This window comes from Cyprinodon tularosa, unplaced genomic scaffold, assembly GCF_016077235.1.
Source record: "Cyprinodon tularosa strain WSP-4 unplaced genomic scaffold, ASM1607723v1 ctg410, whole genome shotgun sequence".
Taxonomy (NCBI): Eukaryota; Metazoa; Chordata; class Actinopteri; order Cyprinodontiformes; family Cyprinodontidae; genus Cyprinodon; species Cyprinodon tularosa.
In genome coordinates, this window is record NW_024039131.1 from 443,439 (window position 1) to 471,032 (window position 27,594).

Here is a 27,594-nt window from a genome sequence, read left to right on the forward strand (position 1 = left end):
TTCACTAATGGAAGCAGAGGTCTGCAACATACGTTAAGTATTTATGTATCCATGTTTACATATTTTTTCTGTGTCTGCAGCAGAGGAGGGAAGGGAAGAAAAAATATAAAACTAGACACAGACAAATTCGTTCACTGGAAAAGCGATCTAGAAATAAGTAAAAATTTCTCAAATTAAGTGTATTTACCCTTTTTTTGAGTAGGTAAATAAGATGATTTGCCAATGGAACGAGTATTTTTACTCTTAAAATAAGATATTTAGATAAAATGCACTTGAAATAAGACAATGCATTTGCTTTTTCTTATTTTAAATGTAAATTGTCTTGTTCCTTTTTAAGGAAAAATTACTCATCTAGGTTTTGATTTTTTCCAGTGTTCTGAACAAAAAATCCTCTGGGAACACAAGTTTATTGCTTCAGCTTCAGTTTTAGGCTGTGGACCAAAAATAAATTTTTTAAAAAAGCTTCTGACCGGTTCATGAGCTCTTTGGATATTTTAAGTTAAGGGGGAAAATCTGTCCCATCAGCAGCACAGGCTGTTGTTCCATCAATGGGTTCCCCTCAAACTCAACCCCTGATGACTTCTGATGACTTCTGATGACCTCTGATGGCTCTTCTTCAGTCATGATGTTTTCCCTCATCATCACCTTCATCGTTTTGTCCCAGAAGTCCTCACATTCCTTCTTGTTCATTGATTGGTTGACTATATTGATCTCAAAGTGTAGAAGTTTACTTGTTGAAAAGTAGGAAAAAAACATTTTAATTTTAAGATGCTGTTTAAAGTCCGCTGCCAAGCATCTCTTCCTGACTATAAAACTCAGACTATTAGCAAAGAAAGTTTCTCTATTTTTCCAAGATGAAATTAGTTATTTTCAGCCCCAGAGAAACATACTGACTCAATATACTGTAGATCTACATTCGTGCTAATAAAAAAAAAAAATATATAATAAGGGTCCTGGAGTTAAACCATCACCTATTATCAATATGGCATAAACAGAGGGAGGTGATGAAACAGCAAACAGCTGCATTTCCTCAAGAATTCCTCTGAGTCTGTAAGGAGAAATTCCTTTCTCTTCAGGCTTGGCTTACTTAATGAAGTGGAGTGTCACGATTACAGAAGAGGCCTGAACTCAACACACATCCAAAAACAAGATCGAGTAAAAAGATTTGACCAAAACACCACAATGGTTCCGTCAGAACTGGGAGTATCTAGTAGTCCTGGAACACAAAAATGGAGATGAGAGCCTGACTGGTGAAGATTCAAAAATTATACAAAAACAAAACAAACTTTAACTGTAACTCTAAGCAACTTCTCTGATCTGAGTTAGATTATAATTTCTATCAAAATCTGTTTTCATCTCTTCTGGTTATTTAATACATAAACATTATGAAGTACTAGAGTTTGCTCTGAGTGATCTCTGCTCAGGAAAAGAACCTGAGGGAAAGAAAGTTTGAAGGTTGAAACACAGAGATTTCTTTAACAGGTTTCTAGGCAACAATCCAACTCCAGTCTGAGAGGGAGCGAAAAAAAAGTCTTAAAGCAGAGAAGTGTAAGATCTGAAAGCAGAAAAAAAGATTTGATGGAGAAGAGAAAATATATATACTGCAATCTCATGAAGCTGTCTGCACAGCTGCAGAGAAGGAGAGAGAGAGGAGAGATTGCTTGAGTTATATTTGCCCTTAGTAAATAGGGCAGATGGTCATTATTGTATAAAAATTCTTGTTTTCCCTCTCTGCAGTGTTCCAGCTCATGCAGCTGTTTTAATTGTACAGATCATTTATGGTCTGATCGCAGCGCTGGTGGCTCTCCTGTCTGAAATCAGTCCAGTGCTGGTGACACTGATGACATAGACCTAGTTAGGTCTATGTCATCATGTAGAAACCATCTCTCAGGTCAAGAGAGAGACTTATGCTAAAACCGAAACTGAAGGGGGAGGAATGGTTCTCCAGACACAGCGCTAATAGGGCATTCATATCTGAAAAGGGATTCATAAGTTGATAAGTACTGCAGGGGGGGGTTTAGTTTGACTGGAGGCTGTCGAAATTTATCATATCTCTGGGATGTCTGGCGCTAATGCGTACTACTCTTTGCCTGTTTTGAAGGATGGGTCCACTGTATCCTCTGTAGACTTGGGTATCCCAAGAGTCATTGCGAGTCCAAGCAAGCCAGCAGCTCCATGCTCAGAGAAAAAAAAAGGGAAATGGTGCCAAACAGTGGAAAATATTGGAAGTGCAGTTTAATATAATCCAAGTCTGTGAATAGCTTCGTCTGAAATGAATGAAAATAGTTGTTTTAATGGTTATTGGCAATAAAACTGCTCCAGTTCCTTGTATATTTTTTTTCAGAGTGCCCCCTGCCACCCCCTTCAAACTGGTTTGATAATTTTAGGAAATTAATTTTATGGCAAAATAAATGGCCCAGGATTTGAATGTCACATCTTACATTTGCCTCACAATAAGGGAGGACTCGAGTGTCCAAAAAGGAAGTGGTATTACTGGGCAGCCCAACTAAGGACTATTAGATATTACTTTAATGCCAGGGACGCACCCCAATGGACAAAAATGGAATCTAAATCAGTAAATCCATCTGTGCCATTATACCTTTTTTTCCTGATTCAGTCCCAATACTGTTGGGAAAAACGGTTAACCCTATTGTTAAAAACATGATCAAAATATGGTATGATGTAAAGAAATTCACAAAAGAATCAGTCATACTATCACAATGTACTGCATTATGGCCAAGCCTTTACTCATGGAAAAGGAGACAATGTATTTAAACAATGGCCACAAAGGGAAGAGATAAAATTCATGATTTATATCAAGCAAATTCAACTTACATAATGCATTTTCAGTATTTCAGGCAGAAATTTTATATAAATAGAAAATACTTTTCAAAATACCTTCAGCTCAGAAGCTACATTAGGACAAAAAACAAAGATTTAACCAATGCACGGAAATCCCAACTAGAAGAAATTGCTTGTAAAAATAACACGAGTAAAGGTGTGATTTCAGAATTCTACAACTTCTTGATTCTGAATTCCCCGGAAGACTGAACATGAAACTTGAAGCCTGGATGTTAGACCTAGGAGTAAACCTGCCATTGCAGGATTGGCAGTCTGTCTGTACAAGGGCTCAGAAACAAACGGTTAACTCAGATTTAAGGTTACTGCAATACAAATGGTTAATGTGAACCTATATTACACCAGTCAATTTAAATCACTACAATCCTAATATAGTAGATATATGCTAAAAATGTTTAGATGAAAAAGGGACTTTGATTCATTGTTTCTGGGAATGCAGAGAAATTCAAACATTTTGGAGAGCAATAAAACTAACTATAGAACATCTTGTCTCTAAGTAAGATCCGGTTTTCCTAAGGTTTGTATCCGAAAAACAATTTGCTTCCCACATGTGAACAATTATTGATTAATATGTACCTACTACAAGCTAAAAGACTGATAGCACTATTCTGGAAGAAAACAACAGGATCAGGTATCCAACAATGGACCATTCAAATGCTGAAGACTTTACCTCTGGAATGTATAACTTATCTCCAAAAAGGGAAAAGCAAATTATTTGAAAACATTTGGAGACCCTTCTTGAATTTTGTTGAAGGAGTGGACATGTCTCAAGATGAAGAAGCTAAAAAGAAGCTTAATGTCGGAACATAAGTTTAATCAAAGGAGCCTCAGCAATTGTTTGTTATCTTCTGTATACTTAAAGGAATTTATGTAGATATGTGTCTAAGAGGACGTTCTGTTGTTGCTGTTGTTGATAGTATTGGTTCTATGACAGTGACATCTGTAAAAAAAAATATAAAAACATTTTGGAAAAGGTCAACTCTGGCTCATGAGTTTGCTCCTGTTCTGTAGCTCCAAAATCCAGGCAGAACATCCAGAAAAATGTTTATGATGTTTAAAATGTTTAAAATGTTTCAGCTGGTTAGGGAAAAATATACAGAACGGGTAGAACCCTGATTCCTTTGTGACCGGCCACCGGCCGACTGCCATTAAACTTTTGTTTGTTGGTATGATGAACTGCAAATCAAGCGAAGAACGCCGTTAATAGACACTTAAAGTAGGTCCTGAAGACAGCGCATGTAAAACTGAAGCATTGTTTTCAACCGGCTCACAACGGCACGGAAAGACTCAGTCAAAGGAAAAACAGAATAGGGTTACAGTAGCTGCTCCACCAAGGTTCTCCTTTCGCTTCTCTTAGTTCAGTCAGGCCAAGCCTAAAGGAACCAGAGCTCCACCACCAGGACTGCAGGTTCTGATCCAGTTCTGACATGACCAATCAGGGATAGAGTCTCATTCTGTAGCAATACTTTCTAAAAAGTAAGCCAGAGACGATTTGCTGCATCCTCTGAGATGAACGGCACCATCCAGTTCATCTTATAAGTTCACATTGGGTGGGATCAGGCCATTCCCTCCTCTCCTGGTACCCGGGACAGCTCCTCTGGTCTTACAGGGAAACGCCGTTTTTTTTTACATTGGGCCCTTGATTTTATGTTATTGAAGCGGCGCGTGTATGACATTATCCGCGCACGCCGGCTACCATTTATTCACTAAACTGCTGCTAGTTTTCCTCACATGCCTGGAAGATGTCTAGTGCTACTACCACAGATTATCTCGCTCTCTAAACGGAATTGAATGATTGAGATTAGCTAGAATGACTAGAAGGGGTAGAGCGTAGCAGCCTGTGGCCCGGGCTGCCTGTCACAACTCAAGTCCAGCGCGCGGATGATGTCATACACGCGCCGCTTTGTTTTTAAAAGATATAAACGTAAAAAAATATAATCGCGGGTGTCTTGGGGACAGTGATTCGCCTACATGTTATGAATGCTGGCGTACCATAAATAATACATTATGAACAGTTTAGTTTGTGCCTTTGAGTTGTTTGCCCATGGGAAGACATTACTTGGATGTAACCTAGCAGAATATCTTCAGAATAGTTCCAAATGACACAAAACTCATATGGGTGAATGTAAAAAAAAGAGTGTTTCCCTTTAAAGATCCCAACTGTCCAGGTTGGTCCCACTTGGTCCATCTGGGCATTCACAGAGGTCAGTCAGGAGTTATGGTTCCTGGTGCAGTTCACCTCACCCTCCTCAGACCCACAGATGGATCCTTCAAGGGAATCACTGAAACAGGAAGTCATTGATGATGAGCTGCATCAGGAGGCCCTGAGCTCTCTGCATATCAGAGGGAATAGTTCCTCACCTAAAGTCAAAGGGACTGTTATGCTTCCCAATTACTGTTCCACTTTGCAGTTTCTTAATTAGAATCATTATTTAACACTGAACTTTTTTTGAATATTAAATCTACAGTTGAGGTTTAAATTAGAATAGCTGTTTGATTTTGGTCTGAAGATGAATTATTCTTTAGCTCTTTCCTCCCCCAACATGTCACGTCTTTCTGATGTTTGTCTTTTCTAGCAACTAAAATAAACTGATTCCTTCCAGGCTCATTCTGGCTCCATCAATCTGTTTTCTTCCTCTGCCTCCGATGTGGACACAATGGAAACATCCAGGCGTCATTAACCAAGATGAGGAGGGGCAACGATGAGGACCAGGTATCACAGAACCTCTCTTTCTGAATGCCTTCTTTCTAAACATCTAATTTCCTATCAGGCAGCAGACTGGGGGACAGAGCACAGTTTGCAATCTTCCTTTTTACTCATTTGGGGCATATTGGGAACGCCATCCACCCTGTGCTCCCTGCATTGCACTCAAAACCTAATTGGCTCAATCAAATCAAGCGCAAAAGGCTTGTTTTGTGTAGGAGTACGAGATGTTCCTCAGCACTGATGTGTTTTATTAGAGCTACTGAGAAAACGAGCTGAATTTCAGCTTTACTTCCTGTTCCCTGCTGCTCTGCTTAGACCTTCTCTGACACACAGAAGATGGAGGAAACCACCATGTAGGGAGTGAAGCATGTGATTGATTTTAAGGGTTTATGTCTGTTGTTAATGAGGATGGGGCAGAATTCCTGTTTTCTTTAATTATTTTTTCTCTATGTGGAAACGTACCGACAATGACAATTTCAGACCCTCCATGATTTCTAAGTGTGAGAACTTGCAAAGTAGCAGGGTGTTCAAAACTTAATTTTCCCGACTGTATATATTCTCCACTGAGAACGACCTAGCATGGTTAGGTAGAAACTAGAATGTACAGTTTGGTATTTAATTTATATGCATTTAATATTTACAATTTAGTATTTACAGTTATCCAGGTAGCTGTAGCCTAACACCAGTGGTGTATTCACATAAAGTCACATTAGTGATGAAACAGCAACGTAAAGACTGAATCACATTTATTCCGCCAGGCAAAAACAAAACGGTGGTCTTTTAATGCTGCTTTTAGTGGCTGGAGAGGACTGTGGAGGACCGATAGTGGCAGACTCTCCTTTGCTTTCATCTGGATGGTTCAGTCTAGGTTTACAGCATGGTTTGGTTTCAGTTGGCCCCAGAACCCAGATTTCCATCCACCAGAACAGAGCATCACCGTATGTCTCCGCCTGTGTGTAGTGAACTAAGGTAGCAGAGCTTTGAGCAGAGGGGTGAGAGCTGGATGGCCTGCCCGCAGAGGATGGAGGACTTTCTGGCTGGGGATGTCTCTGGTTCCTACATTATTCTCAGGCAGCAGCTCTGGATGCACAAGCTACCAAATACAAAGATCAACTAAATAACAGACATGATGGAGGAACAGTCTGGATAACAGATCTATCCTGCTGTTGTAGAAGTTTCAGGTAGAGATCCTGCATGCCGTCGTCGCTGATGCTCCACATCTACTCCACAAAGGCGAGGCGGAGTACAGGTGAGAAGATGAACTAAGGAGATTCAGAGAATCTTCAATGTCTCGAAGCTTCTGCCTTCCTTTACCAATTTCCTTAGATTCAGTTGGTTTACATTGATAGTTTTGGAAGAACCAGCTTTGTTTGGACCCTGATCTGTCATTTAGGAAATGGCCTGACTCCTTCTGTTAGATGTAAAATAGCGCCTTAAGGCCATAAGGCCAAAACACCCCATTACAAGCAGAATTCTGAAGTTAGGGATGTATATTTTTATTAGTTCCCTTTAGGTCAGAACGTCTTAGAAGCTCCTTCGCCTGAAGGTTCAGCAGCAGGTCTGTTTGGATCTTTTTGAACCAGCTTTGAAGATCTACAATCTAACATTTTGTCCTGTCCTGTGTGTAAAACGTCTCGTGCTCCATCAGAACAATTGTCCCACCAAAATGTCCCAAATGAAGCTTCTTCTTCTATCCCAGATTCTAGCAGCCATTACCTTCTGCCACCAACCCATCCACATCTGAGTCTGACAGCACAGCTGAGAACCGTTGCTGACCAGCTGGGTCTTCAGAGAGTCTGGCTGGATCCCAGCAGCAGCTTTTCTTCCAGACCATCCATCTCTGTGTGGTTTGGTCCAAACTGTACTAGCCTATCAGCTGTGAGCTTCATCCAGGACCTGACCAGGTCTGAAGCCATGAAACGACCAGCTAAGATTTCTGCACATGTCCTGGACATGAATTGTTCAGACTCTGACCTTGAGGGCGGCGACACAGAGCATCTTTCTCCCAGCCGTCAGTCTGACCAACATTTATCAGTCAAAGGAACATTATTATTAACACCACTAATAAGAGCTTGTTATTCATTATGAAGTGAAACACAGACCTGATGCCGTGTGTCCTTCCTAAAGTCTGAATGAGTTAGTGAATAGAAAATGCTTTAATTGAAAAAAAGAAAAATATACAGTTATACATAAAATCTGCAAAAGTTGATGGGGAAACCATAAACATTTACAGGCTGTTTTTTTCCTCTGGGTTCTTCCTAGTAAATCCCTAAAAGCAGGTCAGGAAATTACACACAATTACACACAGTTTTCTTTTTGACACCTAGTTAGAGCTCTGATGTCTTTAAGCAGCAGAGAACCAACCTCCTGAACACATTCCAATTTCGATGGTTATCAAACAGCCGCCGTTTGTTCTTCTGGATTGTTGGAGCCCTTGTTGTCAATGATATCTCTGATTGGTCGTTTGAATCATAATGGGGGTGAAGATGTAATTTCTTGGGAATGACATCCATGCCTGAATTGTAAATGTTTGGAAGCTTAAACCTCAATCCTCCCCCTCTTTCCAGTGATGACTTTTCTCTTTTCACCAAGAGAGCTTCCTTGATGCTTCCTTCAAACTATCTGTCCTCTCTGTCCAAGGTCTGATCACCTAGGTGTTCAGACCAGTGTCTAGCTGAATCTTTCCCAGAGTTCCTGGCTCTCCTATGCTGCTGCATGTGTTTATAAAGTTATTGTTTGGTTTCTCCAATATAGGTGGCTGTACAATCCTCACTGCACTGGATCACAGACACAAGACCACTCAGCTGAGGTTAGGCTGTTCTGTCTTTAAGATTAACCAGTTTTTGTCTGAGTGTGTTGTTAGTTTGGGATTTCACAGGTATGTTGTTTCCAGAGAAAATCCTTTGGAGTTTCTCAGAAATTCTTGACATATAAAAATGACAATGTTTCTGCGTTTCTTTTTTTTCTTTGTAAGGAGCCAGACTGAACCCTTACTGCAACCAGAATGGAACCAGACTGGACCCAGACTGGAACCAGACTGAACCCTTACTGCAACCGGAATGAAACCAGACTTGACCCAGACTGGACCAGGCTGGATAAAAACTGGACCCAGACTGGAACCAGACTGAATCCTTACTGTAACCGGAAAGAAACCAGACTGGAGCCAGACCGGATAAAGACTGGGACGAGACTGCAGCCAGACCGGATAAAGACTGGAACGAGACTGTACCCATACCTGAACTAAACTGGAACCAGACTGCTACCAGAGTGTCCCAGATTGGAACTAGAATGCAAACGGAATGGAACCAGACTGGATAAAGACTGGAACCAGACTGAACCCTTACTGCAACCAGGGTGGAATCCAACTGGAACTAGACTGGAATCAGACTGCAACCGGAATGGAACCAGACAGGACTCTTAATTAAACCAGCTGGAGCCATACTGGAACCCAAATGGAACTAGACCGAACCAGACTGGAACCAGACTGCAACTGGAACAAGACTATAACCAGAGTAAACACGTACTGGAACCACACTGCAACAAGAGTGGGATCAGGCTGTAACCACAGTGGAATCAGAGAGGAACCAGAGTGGAACCAGAATCCTGAAACACAGCAGTTGTTTTGATGAAAGAATGAATGAATGAATGAATGAATGAATGAATGAATGAATGAATGAATGAATGAACGAAGGAAAGAACAAATGAATGAATGAATGAATTAATGAACGACCAAACAAATGAGTGAGTTCCTGTTGAGTTCAAGCAAAGTTTCCAAAGAACTCCCAGGACATAGAATCTGGTGGTTTTATCAGAGGGTTCACATTGTTCAGAGACTGAGATGATTAAATAATCTATTCATTGCATTTAATTCACAGAACTTCCTAATCTGGATTTATCTTCTCATTTCCATTCCTGAGGAGCTTAAATGAGATGAATGGAGTGACGTCTTAACCACACCCATCTCCTCAGGAAGCCCACCCCCTATAGCAGCTCATCCTCTCCTTCTCCACACTGCTCCTCAGTTCCTGCTGCAGAGGAACCAGGGCACCTTTATTCACAGGCTGGAGGCCAACCGGCAGCTCTTCTTAATGGTGGATGAGGAGTCTCAGACCCAGCTGCAGCTCCAGCTCTAGCTAGGAGTTCTACAAAAACAGTGGGATAACTTTCACAGGCTGCTGGTAGGGAGGATGGATCTGACTGAGGTCATAATCCAGGTGATCTTCCACTCTGAACTTCCTGCTTATTGTCATCTGGGTTAGTGGGAGAAACTCAAAGCAAACAGGTAGAGAAAGATGTTTAATATAGCAGGAATCGGTTTAATATAGGAAGAATCCTTTTTAAATAACAGGGATCATTTTAATATAGCAGGAATCCTTTTAATATAGGAGGAATCTCTTCCTGTGAGCCTTTAGTCAGTAGTAGCTGAGATATTAAAGTGACTCCAGCCTCTAATCTGATCTGTTTTCACTGTTAGCAGAACTGAATGGAGACCTAACTCAGTTCTCCAAAGGCTCAGGACTTTTCCACATCCCAAAGGTCTCATCAGAGCCAACTTGGTGTCCTTCATGTTATCTGCTCTCTCTGAGTGAACTCTAAACCTGCCAGTTTCTTCTTCTGTTTCTAGTAAATATAATTTTTGTTCATTTCAATTAATTTCCGTTTATTTATAGCACCATTTAACAACACATGTCATCAGAGACAAATCAACCAGATCATCCAGTCAAATTGATTCAAAGTTTTCTAAGGAAAACCAGCTGATTACATCGACTCATTAACTCTTCAGCAATCCCTCACACTAAGCATGCTTGTAGCAGCAGTGGAGAGGAAAAACTCCTTTTTAACAGGAAGAAACCTCCAGCAGAACCAGGCTCAGTGTGAGCGGCCATCTCCTGAGGCCAAGACATGTATAAACAGAGGTGTTAATGGCAGCAGCACAGCTTATATTTCTCTCCAGGATGGAGTCACAGCCGAACAGGAACAGACCAGATGAAGCTACTATGGGAAAAAGCAGAGAGAGCAGAACGTTAGAGATTGAACTAATAGATTCTGCAGAGTGGGGGAATAGAGATAGAATGAAGCAGAATGATGAAAAAGGGGTCCCTATGTCCTCCAGCAGTCTAAGCCTATAGCAGCATAACTATAGAGATAGCTCAGGATAACCTGTGCCACTTTAACTACAAGCATTATCAAAAAGGAAAGTTTAAAGCCTAGCCTTAAGGCTTAAGGCTGATGGGGAAGCACAGAGACGGGTCATTATTTCAGTCAGACGTACCAATCAGCCGAGGACATAAACTCTCCACTTCTTTTTTATTCAGTGACTTTGTTTTGCTCCTGCAAGTCTCCATGCAGGGCTGTTTAACCTACCGTTAATGGACTCATCCATCTGTCTGTCGTCTGCAGCACCGCTAATCCAATCAGGCTGATTAACGGCTGGCGGTTTGCAGACAGCAGAGGTCAACAGGGTGTGACGTGTTTGCTGTTGTTCTCAATTCTATTCAGTTTATTTCTATAGCTCCAATTCACATCATGTCATCTCAGGTCACTTTATATAGATAATTCAACCAGGTCATCCAGTCAGGTTGATTCAAAATGTTCTATCCAAGGAAAACCAGCTGATTGCGTCGACTCATTGACTCTTCAGCAATTCCTCACACTAAGCATGCTTGTAGCGACAGTGGAGAGGAAATCTCTTTAAACATAAAAAACTTTGAATCAATCTGACTGGATGATCTGGTGAACTGTAATGACAAAGGTTAGGTTTAGGGTCTAGGTCCAGTCCCTCTTGGTTCTAGGATGGTCAGGTGGTCCACCTGCTCTCCAGCTATCAGGATTCCATTTGTTCCCTCTTTAAACAGCCTGTCTGACCCATGCATAGCTCAGAAACTCTGACCCATCAGAGCATTTATCCCCAACCCTCCCCTCCCCCAGCTGTCACCCCTCCCCCTCCTGCCTCTGACTCTTAATCCTCTCATGGGTCAGGCAGAAGAGGAGAGGAGCGAACAAGGAAGAGGAACGCTTTGAGCAGAGGACAGACTGGGAGTGGGACAGAGTCCCTAACACTTTGGTCTGCTGCTCTGTGTGTTATGGTATGCAGGAGAACAAGGACTCCCTGGAGGACTGGGCTGAGAGCCTGACAGAGTTGAGCACCATGAAGACGGACCTGTGCCAGTACATCATCACTGATGATGTACTGCTACCGCAGGAGCAGGTGGAGGATCTTCACTACCATTGGGAGGAACTCTGCTTCAAGGTCAGTCTGCATGGACACTCCCTTAAGAAAGTGGAGGAGCTTTGGTTTGCTTAGAACCAGATCTAAGTCCTACAATTTCTACAGACCAAGCAGTAGATCCAAACAGACAGAAACTGCAGCAGCAGGGGGTTCAGGTTCAGGTTGGTGTGGCAGCCTAGTGGTTAGGGCATAGGGCTTGGAATCCTGAGGTTGTGAGTTTGAAACCCACTCCCCCAGACTGCCACTTGGGGTATATGAGCAAAGACCCTTAACCCAAGGACCCTTGCCATTGAAAACACTTAAAGTGTGAAATTTGTCAAATGCTGGTCAAGTTGCTTAGACACTTTAAAGCTTACAATCAACCCGTTGATATTTAATAATTTTTCATATGCAGAATGTCTTCAGAAGCTAAGACAGCTTGCAGGTAGTGTCTTTCTCCCCCAACAGTCTTCTGGATCAGCTTTTCTGATTGGTTGACGCTCTGGCATCCGACGGCAAAAGTAAAAGTTTCTAAATTCCAGCGTTGAACGCTTTGACGGTCCGACACCAGAACGTTAGAACGCACCTCTGGAGCTGTCTACGCAATCCCCCGTAGACTCTGCATGTAAATCAGATGCTTTGATGCCCAAAACACATTTGGTGTGAACGCACCATTAGATAGGGTTAAGCTTAGGTCTAAAGGTTAAGGTTAGGCCTCATGGCTTCATAGTGTTTTATGTGAGTCTGCCCTCGGTGGGGTAAGGAAGTTTAGATTGTGAGTCTTTAAAGTTACCCGCAGGGCTAAGTGGGGGTTGTGTTAGTTGATAGTGGATGGGGCACTATGGGGAAAGAGGGTGTTTTCATTATGCCTGGTGATTATAACCAGGCTAACTTGAAGACTATTCTGCCTCATTTTTACCAACATGTAGGCTTTACAATTCGGGGACAAAACATTCCAGATTTAGCCTTTTCTAACATCAAAGATGTATTCACAACAGCCCCCCGCCCCCACCTTGGGTAATCAGATTACCTTTCTGTCATGCAAAGTGAACTCTATAGGAACGCTGAGTTCCTAAAGCACAGAACTCAGCTTTCAAGTCTGATGACAGAGAGGCGCTGAGGACAGTGAGAGCCAACTGGAACCGTTGTATCGATCATGGGGGCTCAATTCATCCCAGCATTGCGTGTCCCGAGCCAGTGACATCATCAATGACCCCAAACACCCCCACCATGGACTGTTCTCCCTGCTGCCGTCTGGGAAGAGGCTTCACAGCATTCAATGCAGGACCAGCAGGTTCTGCAACAGCTTCTTCCCCACCACCATCAGACTGTACTGTTGAGGAAACTCTACATCATGTCACAGACTTTGCATCACACTGATACCAAAAACCAAACTAAAAACAAACTGAACTTCCACTATTTTTTGCACCATATATATTTATTTTTGCAATTCTCTGAACTTCCATAACAATGCCTTTTTGCACCATGCATTTTCTCCCATGCTGTTTACATTTGACCACTGCTGTAGTCATACTAAAGTTGATGCTAAAGGTCAAGATTCGGTGCAGCAGGTGCTGCAGGTTATTCTGCAAATGAAACCTCCAGTCCTGAGGCCTGTTTGCTTTCTACCCTCCTACCTTCGATAGGTGTCTCTGCGCAAACAGGAGATTGCTGACCGTCTCAATGCGTGGATCATCTTCAATGAGAAGAACAAAGAGCTGTGTGAGTGGCTCACCCACATGGAGAACAAAGTGGCGAACAACGCTGACTTTAACATTGAAGCAATGGTGGAAAAGCTGAAGAAGGTGGGTGACTGATGCAGAAGCAGTGAGGGACAGCTTTTAGAAAGTTTTTCACACTCAATGGTTTCTCTCTGTAGTTAAACCTGTTCAGACATATGGGGACTCTCCACAGCGACTGCTGTGACCTTTAGGGATCTTTAAATTCATGTCCATAATGTTTAGCCTGTCCATAACAAATAAGAGAGTCAGAAAAAACATATTTTTTTGTTAAGAGATGGATTAACTGTTCTAGCAGAGAACTAATCTCTGTCATGTCTGGGTCTGACTGATCTATTTCTGTGGTTTCTTCACAGGACTGCATGGAGGAGATCAACCTGTTTAGTGAGAATAAAACCCATCTGAAGCAGCTGGGAGAACAGCTCATCACTGCAAGCAACAAGACCAAGGAGGCAGAGACCAACGTGAAGCTGAAGGATGTCAGCGACCGTTGGCAGCATCTGTTCGACCACATAGAAGCCAGGTAGGAACCAATGGAAGAGAAAACGGAAGTTATAAGCAAAGGGTTTACCTGCTGTAAAGAACTTCTATATATTCGCAAAGTGTTCCTTCCACCATCCAGTGATCCTAAGTCAGATTCCACCTCCAGAAGAGGGAAGCCTGAAAGCTTTTTGGTCTTTCTCTAAGGCCTTCCAGGCCTGAGTCTTTGTTTCTGTTACTGCCGGGGTTTTGGCATGGTTGCCCCCACGATACCTGCTCGTTGCGTTTGAAGCTTCACAAGCCAAAAAGGCTTCATAAAACTCCTCAGCTTGACAGTATCTCTTACCGTCAGTACCCACCTATAGAGGAACAGATCATATATCGCTCACGCTCTATGTCTCCACCCTCCCCCTCACTCTGAGAGGAGCATTCATTACAAAAACTAACTAGATATACAGGTACTAGTTACTTCTCCCCAAAGTCAGTATATCAGTTATAGCTAATTACAAGTATCTAGTTACTAAGTAAAGTAATCGGGTACTGTGGAAAATCTATTCAATATCTTTTAGTTTGAGTAACTTTCTAGATCCTGCTGGACATCAGTCCTTTAATCCTGGAGATGCTCTTCAGGTGATCAAAGGCTGACTTAGTAACTGCCTTTCTGAGCCTCTGAAGGTTCAGGTCTGATGGTTCGTCCACATATTGATCTGTTCTCAGCATTTAACCAATGCTCTGATGGGTTCATGGTTACCTGCTGACATTGGGATGTAAAGCTGAGTGTTGTCTGCACCGTCATGGTAACTGATCTGGTTGTTTGCAATAATCTGAGCCAAGGGGAACATGTAGATGTTGAGCATGTAGATGTTGAATAGAAGGGGCCCCAGAATGGATCCTTGAGGAATGCCAAATGTGATTTTTCTGGTGTCTGATTGAAAGTCCCCTACTGACACATAGAAGATTCATAGAATCAAGCGCTACACTGAGGTCCAATAATGCCAGCACTGTGGTTATTCCAGAGTCAGAGTTTATACGGATGTCATTGAATAATTATTATTATGTCATCTCAAATCACTTTCTAGAGATGGTTCAACCAGATCATCCAGTCAGATTAAAGTTTCGAAGTTTCTATCTAAGGAAGACCAGCTGATTGCATTGGTTTATTGACTCTGAAGCAGCACTGAGGTATAACAGGACAAGTACAGATACAAGTCTATTATCTTAGGCCTTGAGAACATCATTAGTGACTTTCACCAGAACTGTTTCAGTGCTATGATGAGCTCTAAAGCCAGACTGAAACTCTGCAAACAGTTCTCCTTTATGTTCCTCCTATTTAGAGCAGGGTGGGTCTCGGTGCTGCCCTGTGTGGATCAATAGTCAGGGGGCAGAAACCCAGTAAGCTGTTAAATCCAGGGACTGTCTGCCTACATTAGTCAACTCAAGCTGCTTAACCTGATCAGGAAACTGTTTACATGGAGCAAAGTCTTTGTCTCTGTAACATTTTCACCCCAGAGAGCTGAAGTAGAACCAAGTTCGAACTGCAGGCCTGGGTTGGACTTTCTCTGCATGATGTGTGACAGAAATTAGACAGGATATTCAGGATGGTTCTGCTGGATGGAGAACCTCCACCACAACCTCAGGTTTTCTACAGGTTTTCTTCTAGAATCATCTCCCTGTCCCTGGTGGAGAAAACAATGCATGACACAGCCACCACCATGTTTCACTGACAAGAGCCCGAGGTGGTATTGTAAATCATCTATTTCTACAGTTCATTCCATATGATGTCTGAGGAGAAAAGCTGCTTCTACTGTCCTCTTGGCTGCTTGTCTGATTATTGCTGACCTCCGGCAGCCTTCCATGTCCAGGTTGACTTTCATGTTCAGGTGGACTTCCATTTCCGGTTTGATCAGCAGAAAATCCAGCATCTCCCCATTTTTAAATCATAGATTGATCAGAGATCTGGAAAGTGTTCCAAGTTTGGAACAGAACTAGAATTTCCTCAAATATCTGTCTGCTGGGTTCCTTCTTCTTCAAAAGGTTAGAACCAAAACAGCTAGAGTGAGACTGAGAGGAACCATTACTGCTGGCCTCCTTTTCCCGCTGCAATGATCTCTACAGGTTTCTTCTGGGTGTTATCTAGGAGGATCTAAGTAGAGGTTATCGCTAATGTAGTTTCTCTTACTTTTTGAAGGTACAATCAATCAGATTAGGTTTTGTTTGGTTTTCACCGTGAATCATTAGAAATAAACGGAACCTTTCTGTCTCATTCTGATATATGAAGGAATGTCTCTGTTTAGCTTTATGAAGCAGTGAGGAAGGTTAACAGGGCTGACCTGAGTCGATGCCCTGTGGGCTCCAGCAGCCTCATATCACCTCTTTCGACCAGCAGAACTAGAGTTCCGGTGCAGCAGATTCAGGGTCTGCTGGGTCGGCTACATACTGGTTTTCTCTGCCTGACTTGGTGCGATGAGATGACTGCTGGAGTCTGACCATCAGAGGGATTAGAAGCGTTGACACTGGATGCCCCCGGGCCTTTGTTCATCCAAAGCAGCCCGGCGGTTCATCACGCAGCCCAGCAGCTGCCTACTGCTGACTCCAGCCTTTCATGCAGCACATGTTTCTATGTGGACAGGAAGAAACCTCCAGCAGAACCAGGCTCAGTGTAAGCGGCCATCTGCTGAGGCCGACTGGGGTTCAAGAAGACAGAATCCTGTATTACCGATATTCTGGCTCGGTCGTTGCTAGAGTATGGGTGTTCTTCTACTTTCTTCCTAGAGATCTCAGATTACCCATGATGATTGATGGAAGATTTGACTTAAATTTCTTCTTCCTCTCTCTTTCTTTGGTCCTGCTCTGCTCCTTCATAACTCAGCTGGTTATTGTGGAGGTAGAAGTATTATATCAGCTTTAGAGATGTTAACTAGCTGCTCCCAGGTGTAAAAATATGTATGTTTATGCATCATAGCAGGTATCCAAAAAGGAAAAAATATCATTAAAAATCCTTGCAGTTTCCCAGCAGAGGCAATAAACATCAGAAAATCTGATTCACAAACGAAGGACCTACATTTCTCTAGTCAAGCTAGCAGAGCTACTCCAACCTGCAGACACCTTAAGTGGCACAATTCTAGAATATAATAATGCTTAAATCTGACTTTTATTGGTTTTATTTTATTACAGAAATTTAATTTATTAGTACTTTTTCAGACGGACGGGACAAGGAAGTATATTGGCAGCAGAAAGGCAGGTGAAAGTGATTCAGGTTCTGGCTCTTGTGGGTTCAGGTTACTCTGCCTCTACTGTAAAACCATTTAGTTGACTGACTGAAAGCTGAGGTTCACCTCTGAGGTCAGAAATCATCAGCATTCTGATGGACATCATCATCTGGTGATGTTCAGGAACGTGGGACTCCTAACCATCTGTGTGCAGGAAGTCCCTGACCTAAAGGCTTAAGACAGGTTGCCATGTGGCTCGCTCTGATCAGGTGACAGGTCACTTTAGAGGGATAGTTACTGAGACCCAACAAAGAGCTCAGCTCTTCACTTTAGTCGGCAGTTAATCAGCAATAAGATGGAATGAACAGAAACATCACTTCCCTCCATTCAGCAGCTCTGGCTTCTGTTTTCCCTGCAGGGTGAGGAAATTGAAGGAGACGTTGGTCACGGTTCAGAAGCTGGATAAAAACATGAGCAACCTGCAGACGTGGCTGTCCTGCATTGAGGCAGAGCTGGCCAAGCCGGTGGTCTACAAGGATTGCCACAGCGAGGAGATCCACAGGAAGCTGGCTGAGCAGCAGGTAGGGAAAGGCTCCGTAAAAGTCCTAACGCAGGTTTCAGGTCGGTCCGGAATGAGGATGGGGAGGAGAGGACACATCTTAGAGGGTTTAAAGCAGGTCTTCACAGGAAAGTCCAGTTCATAGTGTGGAGGTTTTAGATAAACTCTTCATTGTGTTCAGAACCGGAACCCTAACTATGTAATATTCTGCAAAGAAGGCTAAAGGGTGGGAATACTTTAGTGAGGTCCAGAGGAGAAGGTCAGAGAGCATCAGCTTAGCAGATGGTGACAAACAGCAGCTCTGGGTTGGTCTACAAAAAAACAACAGCTGGGATTCAGGACCAACAGTCAATAAACATCCTCCCAGCGTGAAACCAGTAACCAAAACTAAACCAATCAGCTCAGAGTACGTCCAAGAAAAACAGCGTGCTCCTCCAGAACGCCACCTCGCTCAGGTTAGCTACACATGTCTTCATGTCAGAACCAATCAGTGACTGAGACGCTTCTGTTCTCCTCAGACAATAAAGGACAAAATGTCATCCACCTGATGTATTCACAGCTGTCTTCTCACTGAACACTAGGGAGGCTAAACCGCCCCTGGAAATGTCCTAAAATTATTGGTTAAATATGCTTAATTAAACTTTATAAATGAAATCATTAAACTGCATTAAATATGCACTAATCAGTGTAATTCATTAATCAGCTGTGTCATGATTTTACCCACATGCAGAAACCCAAACAGAGAGACCAGGGGAATGTTTAACAAGTTTATTGAGAACTGGTAGAGATGGGTCCAGTGCTTCTCTGAACACTGGTGAACTGGGACTGAAAAATTAAGGGGAAATTCCTGTGGTTAGTTCACGCTCAGTGGGAAATTTGAGCTTCGATTTACAAAAGGGAATAAAGGCAAAAGGACTCACTTTTCCAGAAAAGGTGTCTTTCTCTGAATCCAGTCAGTGAGGGTTGTTCCAGTTATTGACTTGCTCGTTGGAGGGTGGAAAGTGTTTACCAAGGTTGAGGTGTTTCCTTGAGGAACGGAGGAGCTGACTGCCACTTAGATTTCCAATGGTACTTGAACGGTTTCTTGTGGAGATGAATCCCCTGCTCAGTGTGAAGCTCAAACAATCCTTTGGGGAAAAGTAGATCCAATCCTCCAGTTTGAATCCTCAGCTCAGTTTGATGCTCAGATGATCCTTCCAGGGAGAGAAGATCCAAAACATCCAGTTTGCAGGATGACTTCCTGCCGAGAGGCAAAGACAAAAACAACAAGGTTAAGACTCTGGTTGACTAAAACCCAGTTTTACTCAGCAAAAGTCAGCTTGGCTAGAGTACCCAAAACTGGTAAGAACTCTGGCGTCGAGGTAGAGGCAGTCAGCAGCTTAAGAGTCCTCAGGTAATGAGGCAACCATCCGCAGGTGTGTGAAAGGACCAACGAGAACCAGGCGGCACATGGTGGTGGAGGGAAAACAAACAAAAAACACAACCCACACAGACTGGATTCCTAACAAGCTGTTTATTTCACTCTGGCATGCCATCTCCCCTCCACTCTGCAGTAACAGGTCGCTGCCTGTCAGTCTCCATGTTAGAGCCCCACTCAGGCTTGAGGCTCTGTCTATTGAAGCAACCAGCGAGAAAGTAGAGCCCTGATTGGATAATGCCAAAATCTGTGATGGCCAGTTAGGCTCAGCCTCTGATGGAGCAGTGGCGGGTCGTAAAGCTGATTGGCCGAACATGATCTGACTGACAGTGGCCAGACAGGGAGGTGTTTCTCATCATGACACTCAGACCAGGAAGTAGGGATCCTTTAGTAATCTGGTGCTAAACTGTTGCCATGGTTACTGGAGCAGCTATTTTCACTCGATGTAGAGACGAGTTTGATGTTTTTTAACATTTGTTAATAAAATACATGACGTTTGGGTTTAATTCATTCCTCTGAGCCTCCACTGCTTCAGAGAGCAGCAGCTTCAAGGTGTTTCTGCTCCCATTCCTCATGTTTATGATGCATGCCTGACTTCCAAGATCTCTGCTCCTTAGCAGCTGTGCATCAGGACAGGCTGCAGATGTTTCTGCTCTTCATTTCAAAGATTTAAGCTTCAGCTGAAGATCATTGATAATCTCTGTACACCAGATTATAAAGAGCAGCTCTGTGTCTGCAGGATTATCTCTGCTATGGCGGTCTGACTGCCCTCACTGACTCTGACCATGTTGGTCTCCAGAGGTCCACCAATCAGGGCCTTTTTTTAACCCAAACATGGTCAGTTTTTATCATGGAACACGACCATGAAGGCAGATAAAGAGTTGATTCTACATTCATGGCTCAGAGCCTCCTGCTAACGGAACCAAACCGTACAGCCACAACAGAACCATAAAGTTCTGGAATTATTAGATCTAATCTGATCATTTACAAACAAAAACAAGCAAACTGGTCCAGCAGTGCTTTCTATGGAGGGGAAGGTCTCATTTAGTGACATAGAAGACCCTTAAACCTTTATCAGAACCTTGATCTGCTGATCCAGCTGTATCAGAACCAGATGACCTCTGAACCTCCAGTTTTTCTCTAACTGATCTGGTTCTATGCTGAGGGACACTGTCCATCTTATTGACAATGCATGAGATGATGCACTGACTATGAAAGTAACCTTTAACTAATTTGGTACGTAGATTGTAAAACAGACCGTTTGCTGAGAAATAAAGCGATGGCAACAATCAAGACAAACAAATAATTTTCCATGGCAAATCTTCCTTTATAAACACATATATATAAACATTTCTATATATATATCTTTTTACAGCTTTGCTCATGTAAAAGGTGTGATAAAAGTTTATGTTTCTAAATTCCAAAAATTTCTGTATTTTGAAGTATTAATAACCCTAACTATTACAAATGTTTGGTTAACCCTAATTCAGACCCACTGTAACCAACGTATGGTTAACCCTAACCTGAGTTGAATCCACACCTTAGTCCTAAACCTAACCCCGGCTCAAAGAAGGAACAGAAGTTTGGTCCCCATAAGGAAATAGGTCCTCATGATTGTGTAAACAGGTTATCTTCCCACACACACACATCATCCAGAGGCCGGCGTGCTTTTGGACCCGGGAGGATGAAAACCAAAATTAGAAAAAGAATTAGAAAAGTTTTTGGGGGGAACTAACATCTGATGAAGCAGAAAGATTCTCCATCTGCATGTTTTATGGACCTGCAGGGTTTACAGCTCGACATAGAGCAGCACACTGAGAGCGTGGCATCGGTGCTGAAGCTGTGTGACATCCTGCTCCATGATGCTGATGCCTGTGGCGGGGATTCAGAGAACGACTCCATCCAGCAGACCGCTCACAACCTGGACCGCCGCTGGAGGAACATCTGTGCCATGTCCTTGGAGCGCAGGATGAGGTTTGGCTTCTCTTTAAGAACTGAGGAAAACCTGGTTGATAAAGACTTACCTTGTTTTATTTGTCGTTTCCAGGATTGAGGAGACTTGGCGTCTCTGGTGTAGGTTCCTAGATGATTATTCTCGTTTTGAAGGCTGGCTAAAGTCAGCTGAGCTCACGGCAGCCAACCCTGCTTCTTCTAATGTCCTCTACACCTGTGCCAAAGAGGAGCTCAAGAAGTTTGAGGTCAGGCAATTACTGTCACTTTTCATCTTTGCATCTCCTCAACCACAGCAGTTATTTAAGCTTCCAGCTGTGCTGATAAAAACACATCTGGGCTTCTGAACATTTCCATAAACGATCAGTTTGTTCAAAAAGACCTAGCAGTTAATTCAGTTATTTTAAATAAATCCAGAAACAGATTATGTAAAAGGTATTAAATGCAGGGACCTAAAGTCAGCCTTTATGCAGATGATGAAGGACTCTTTCTCCAGCACTCACAAACCTCGCTCTCTCTCTCCAGCTATTCAATCTTTCCTCAGAATCTCAGATTACTCTGTATATTGATCAAAATCCCAATTCATTAATTGTAATTTGCAAAAATGACTCCAACAAGTCTTTAAAAATTGTGGATTTAATAAAATTAAACCACATATCCTGATTAAAAACGTGGAAGATGATCCTGCTGGATGGAAATCCCATATCGCTCATTGGTAAAGTTGCTTCTATAAAAATCGTCTTTCCAAAAATAAATAACCTTTTTTTTAATGGTTCAAAGCAAACCAAATATTTAAACCAGAAATCTTTAGACTCTTCCATTACCAACTTTTTCTGGAACGATAACACCCCACCTATTAGCTTAAAACCCTATAAAAGACCAAAGACAATGAAGGATTAAATCTGCCCAACTTCCATCATTACCTCCTAGCAAATAGGCTAAAATTCATGAGTAAATGGTCAAAACCATAAGATGAGTCCTGGTTAGATGTAGAAAAGTTTCTATCATCTGATATTAGTGTTGCAGATCTTACATTCATTAGATTAAACATAATAGGCAATAAACTTTAAAAGCTTCTGCATTAGCTCATCTCTGACAGCTTGGGGGGAGTTTATTAAAATGACTGAATCCTCACTAACCGTACGGCCATCTTTAGCAACCCTGATATCACGCAAAATTATCTATGAGAAGATTTCCCAAATGGATCAGGGAAGGAATGAAATTCTTGGAACATTTAGTTTGGGATTTCAAAAACCAAATTTCTGGAAAATCAACAGATTAAGTCTATTAGGTCACTCTTTCAGTGAGCCCCAGGGCAGCTGTGGCTACAAATGTAGTTATGCCACCATGTGTGAGTGAGTGAATGGGTGAATGACTAAATGTAGTGTAAAGTGCTTTGGTCAAGTCTCCTGACTTAAAAAAGTGCTATATAAGTACAGGTTATTTACCATTTACCATTATAAAAGACTGATTTAAGATTAATGAAGACATTCTACTAATGCCACCACGTGTAGAGGGTTTACTAAACTTTAATTCTCCTAAATTACTGTCCAAAGTACATACTGCAGAAGTTTATCTAAAATAGATAAGTTCCCACTGGAAAATGGGAAACTCATTTATCCGTTAGGTTGGATCACAATGTTTGGTCTCTGTCAGAGAACCTTTATCATGGCTAGAAATCCTAATTTACAACTTGTCCATTAAGGCATTCCAGCGGCAGGTTCATGAGCGGCTGACTCAACTGGAGCTGGTTAACAAACAGTACCACCGCCTGGCCCGGGAAAACCGCACTGATGCTGCCTGCAAGCTGAAGCTCTTGGTTCATGATGGGAACCAGCGGTGGGACTCCCTTCAGAGACGGGTGGGGGCTGTGATCCGCAGGCTGAAGGTGAGAGCAGGGTGTGGGTTCATGGTCAGCTGCTGACATTGGGATGTAAAGCTGAGTGTTGTCTGCACCGTCATGGTAACTGATCTGGTTGTTTGCTATAATCTGAGCCAAGGGGAGCATGTAGACGAATAGGAAGGGCCCCAGAGCCTTTGGTACATATCCCTGTAACCGAGATAGATTAATCACATCTAAAATGGAGGAGAAGATCAAAGGGAATACCTCCTTAAATAACCTAGTAGGAACTGGATCTAACATCCAAGTTGAAGGCTTATATGAAGACAATAGTTTTGCTAACTCGGAAAGATCAACTGGATCAAAGCAGTCTAAAATCATCCTTCTCGCCCAGAACTTCTGTGTATGTGAAAATTTAAACAACTAGAAGGAATAGCCTCATTTATGCTCACATCATCCTCTTGCTGCAGCCAAGTTTCTGTAAGGCAACATAAATCAATGTGATTATCATAAATCAAGTCATTAACTAGCAGACCTTTAGAGGAAAGATATCTTATGTTAAATATACCAGATTTAATCGTTTTAACTTTTTCCCCAATTGAAGTTATTTTAATTTCTATTATATTATCATGATTTACTCCTTTAGAATTATTTTGTAATTTGTGATTTTGGTTGTGGGCAAGACACTGTCTGAATGCAGGGTGTCATTACCACCAGCGTGAATAACAATCTTACTGTATTTAACCTTATCCTTAGCCAGCAGTTTCAGGTAGGATTTGATGTGACCCATTCTGGCCTCCAGCAAACATTTGACTATGGTCCCTGGTGTCTCTAATGCCACGTGTCTGACTATGGAGCTGCCAATCACCAGAGTGGGCATTTCAGTGGGTGTGTCACTGAGTGGGGAAAATTGGTTAGAGATGTGGACGGATTGTTGGTTACCAGTGGGCAGAGATCCACGACTATGCTTTCTGCGTACAGTTACCCAATCGAAGTGCTGCTCAGGCACTGCTGGAAGACAGCTACGTGGGGGGCCTACTTTAATTTCTGCATGTTCAGCAGCCTGAAGCCTGGATACTAACTTTAAAATCCAGAGGTTCTAGAGGAGTTTCCAGAATACAGCACAGCTACTAGATCAGTGTTGTTTTCATCAACAATGATGATGACGAAATCTTTTCGTTGACGGCCCTTTTTTTTTTATGACGATAAGGAAAACTGACGACGAGCTAAACGTGGATCTCTGATAACTAAAACATTACGAGTCATAGTTTTAGTTATAGATGGTCACCGTAAACCTCACCTCAGACATCCTGCAGCGTGATTCTGAAATGATGATTTTTGTCCCATGCAGCACTTTACTTCCCAGAGAGAAGAGTTTGAAGGAACCCGTGAAGGGATACTGGTCTGGCTCACAGAGATGGACCTCCAGCTCACCAATGTGGAGCACTTCTCCCAGAGCGACATCGAAGACAAGATGAGGCAGCTGAGAGTAAGACCTCCTGTTCTCCTTTACATGGTAGTGACAGAGCCTACTGGAAACGCAGAGATGTTGGAGCTTTATATCTTCATCTTGGCATTTGGCATTTCATTCTGGCTTTTATTCATTTAGCCTACAGGAGAGGTATATAAATATTCTCATGTATGCATAAGAAGAGAAGGTAATGAAGTAGTTATGATGCTATTTTGCAATCACCAATAGTCAGGTCTCAGAAATGCTGTCAGTAAAGGCTGAGTATTGTCCTAATTCGGGGTCTAAATAAGCAATCCTGCCACATAAAATCAATGGTTTGGTCATAGGTTGCTCTTCCTTCTCATGAGTCTAAACCGTTTTTCTGCAGGGCTTCAAGCAGGAGATCACCCTCAACACCAACAAGATCGATGCCCTGATAGTTTTTGGGGAGAATCTGATCCAGAAGAGCGCTTCTCTGGACGCTGTGCTGATTGAGGACGAGCTGGAGGAGCTTCATTCCTACTGCCAAGAGGTGTTTGGCCGGGTGGCTCGCTTCCATCAGCGCCTGATCAACAGAAGACCGGTCAGTAGCTGAACCGGCAGCAACCAGAGGAAAACTATCCTCATCAATTCATGCCAACATAGTCCAGACCGTAGCAGCTTTTTCTGAACCATAAGAAATATCACGCCACAGATTGTTAATTAAAGCCTTTAAGCTTCCATAACTATTACTAAAACCTCCTAAATCTTCAAAACTTTTCAAGACGTTCCTTTTAGGTTCCAGCAAAGCTCCTCTGCAGGTTCAGAAACATCCAGATAAGTTCTGGGAAAGTTCCAGAAAGTATGTTAGCAAGTTCAAGTTTGATCAACATTCAACAATAACAGAGCCTGGATCATTAAAGCGACTGGTAGAGGCGGACCCTCCGCGTTTAACCCAACCCAATCCAAAGGACGAATTCACTGCAAAAACGATCTTGAAATAAGTAAAAAATTTCTTAAATTGAGTGTATTCACCCTTAATTTGAGCAGGTAAATGAGACAGTTTGCCAATGGAATGAGTAATTTTACTCTTAAAATAAGATAATTAGATAAAATGCACTTGAAATAAGACAATGCAATTGTGTTTTCTTATTTTAAGTGTAAATTGTCTTGTTCCACTGGCAAAATGTCTCTTTTACCTCCTCAATCCAAGAACAAATGCACTTATTTTGATAAAAAATGACTTATCTAGATTCAGATTTTTTGCAGTGTAAGAACCTGGATGAAGCAATGAAAATTTGAATCTTTACATGCTGTCTTTAACCCACAGGTTGTGGATGAGGAGATGTCAGACCAGGAAACTGACCTGGACCGGTCCTCCAGTGTGAGGAGGAAGAAGGAGGAGAGTGAACCTTCAGGTCTTGGCGGAGTCTCAGCTGGACGGCCGGCAACATCCCACCTATTGGTGCCTCCTCCAGAACGCTCAGGAAGAGAAACCCCAGTCAGCGTGGATTCCCTTCCCCTGGAGTGGGACCACACCGTGGATGTGGGAGGGTCATCTTCCCACGACGATGAAGAGGACGCCCTGTTCTTCAGTGTTCTGTCAGGTGACCAGCTAATATGAATCTCTTCCTAATTTAGGATGAGTTCTCCAAGATGTTCGCAGTTAGCATGCTTCTCTTTGGAGTTTCTAAAGGATTTTTTTCTCCATCCTCCAGAAACTCACCAAGTTCACAGTGAGGTGTGACATGGTGACCAGACCATGCAGACATAATGCAGACAGACAGACCCTGCTGTGGACCACCTGTCCCCAGCTAAAGCAAAACTAGGATTAGGTTGTTGATTTACTGATTTCTTTGTCTCTCAGTGAAATCCATTACTGAGCAACCCAGCTGGCATCAACCTGGCTCCCCGCAGAGGAACTGTGTCGCCAGAGACCTGAGCCGAGGTCTGTGCTCCACCCCGACTCACCGCAGCAGCTTTTTGTTTCATCCAGGAGAACATGTAAGAACCAAAAATTTTCACTGTCAAAGAGATGAAAGAAAAACTCCCCAGAGTGACCAAGCCTAGGAGTCAGACTCTTAGTGATGGGCTCTGGACCTGTAGGTTGGTGGATCTGTGGTTCAGAACCTCAAGATCGGTGGGTCTGTGGTTCTGGACCTCAAGGTTGGTGGGTATGTGGTTCTCGTCCTCAAGGTTGGTGGGTTTGTGGTTCTGGACCTCAAGGTTGGCACGTCTGGGGTTCTAGATCTCAACGTTGGCAGGTCTGGGGTTCTGGACCTCAAGGTTGGCGGGTCGGTGGTTCTAGACCTCAAGGTTGGGGTGTCTGTGGTTCTGGACCTCAAGGTTGGTGGGTCTGAGGTTCTGGTCCTCAAGATTGGCGGGTCTGTGGTTTTGGACCTCAAGGTTGGCGGGTCTGTGGTTCTGGTCCTTAAGGTTGATGGGTCTGTGGTTCTGGACTTCAAGGTTGGCGGGTCGGTGGTTCTAGACCTCAAGGTTGGGGTGTCTGGGGTTCTAGCCCTTAAAGTTGGTGGGTCTGTGGTTCTGGTCCTCAAGGTTGGCGGGTCGGTGGTTCTAGACCTCAAGGTTGGGGTGTCTGTGGTTCTGGACCTCAAGGTTGGTGGGTCTGAGGTTCTGGTCCTCAAGATTGGCGGGTCTGTGGTTTTGGACCTCAAGGTTGACGGGTCTGTGGTTCTGGTCCTTAAGGTTGATGGGTCTGTGGTTCTGGACTTCAAGGTTGGCGGGTCGGTGGTTCTAGACCTCAAGGTTGGGGTGTCTGGGGTTCTAGCCCTTAAGGTTGGTGGGTCTGTGGTTCTGGTCCTCAAGGTTGGCGGGTCGGTGGTTCTAGACCTCAAGTTTGGGGTGTCTGTGGTTCTAGACCTCAAGGTTGGTGGGTCTGTGGTTCTGGTCCTCAAGATTGGTGGGTCTGTGGTTCTGGACCTCAAGGTTGGCGGGTCAGTGGTTCAAGACCTCAATGTTGGGGTGTCTGTGGTTCTAGACCTCAAGGTTGGTGGGTCTGTGGTTCTGGTCCTCAAGGTTGGTGGGTCTGTGGTTCTGGACCTCAAAGTTGGCACGTCTGGGGTTCTAGACCTCAACGTTGGCAGGTCTGGGGTTCTGGATGTCAGATTTAGTGGTTCTGGACCTAGGGGTTGGCGAGTCTGGGGTTCTGGAACTAAGATTTGGTGGGTCTATGGTTT

General features: G+C 43.1%; 1 protein-coding gene across 1 annotated transcript in view; it reads left to right on the forward strand.

Moving 5' to 3' along the window:
- LOC119792143 overlaps nt 1–27,594 on the forward strand; it is a 149,364-nt gene that overhangs the window by 116,247 nt on the left and 5,523 nt on the right. The window contains exons 81-91 of the mRNA XM_038298627.1: nt 11,523–11,816; nt 13,421–13,579; nt 13,870–14,036; nt 17,621–17,783; nt 20,965–21,152; nt 21,226–21,376; nt 22,834–23,016; nt 24,320–24,457; nt 24,807–25,001; nt 25,728–26,004; nt 26,265–26,401. Coding sequence (XP_038154555.1) covers nt 11,523–11,816; nt 13,421–13,579; nt 13,870–14,036; nt 17,621–17,783; nt 20,965–21,152; nt 21,226–21,376; nt 22,834–23,016; nt 24,320–24,457; nt 24,807–25,001; nt 25,728–26,004; nt 26,265–26,401 — 2,052 coding nt within the window. The remainder of the gene's footprint in view (nt 1–11,522; nt 11,817–13,420; nt 13,580–13,869; nt 14,037–17,620; nt 17,784–20,964; nt 21,153–21,225; nt 21,377–22,833; nt 23,017–24,319; nt 24,458–24,806; nt 25,002–25,727; nt 26,005–26,264; nt 26,402–27,594) is intronic.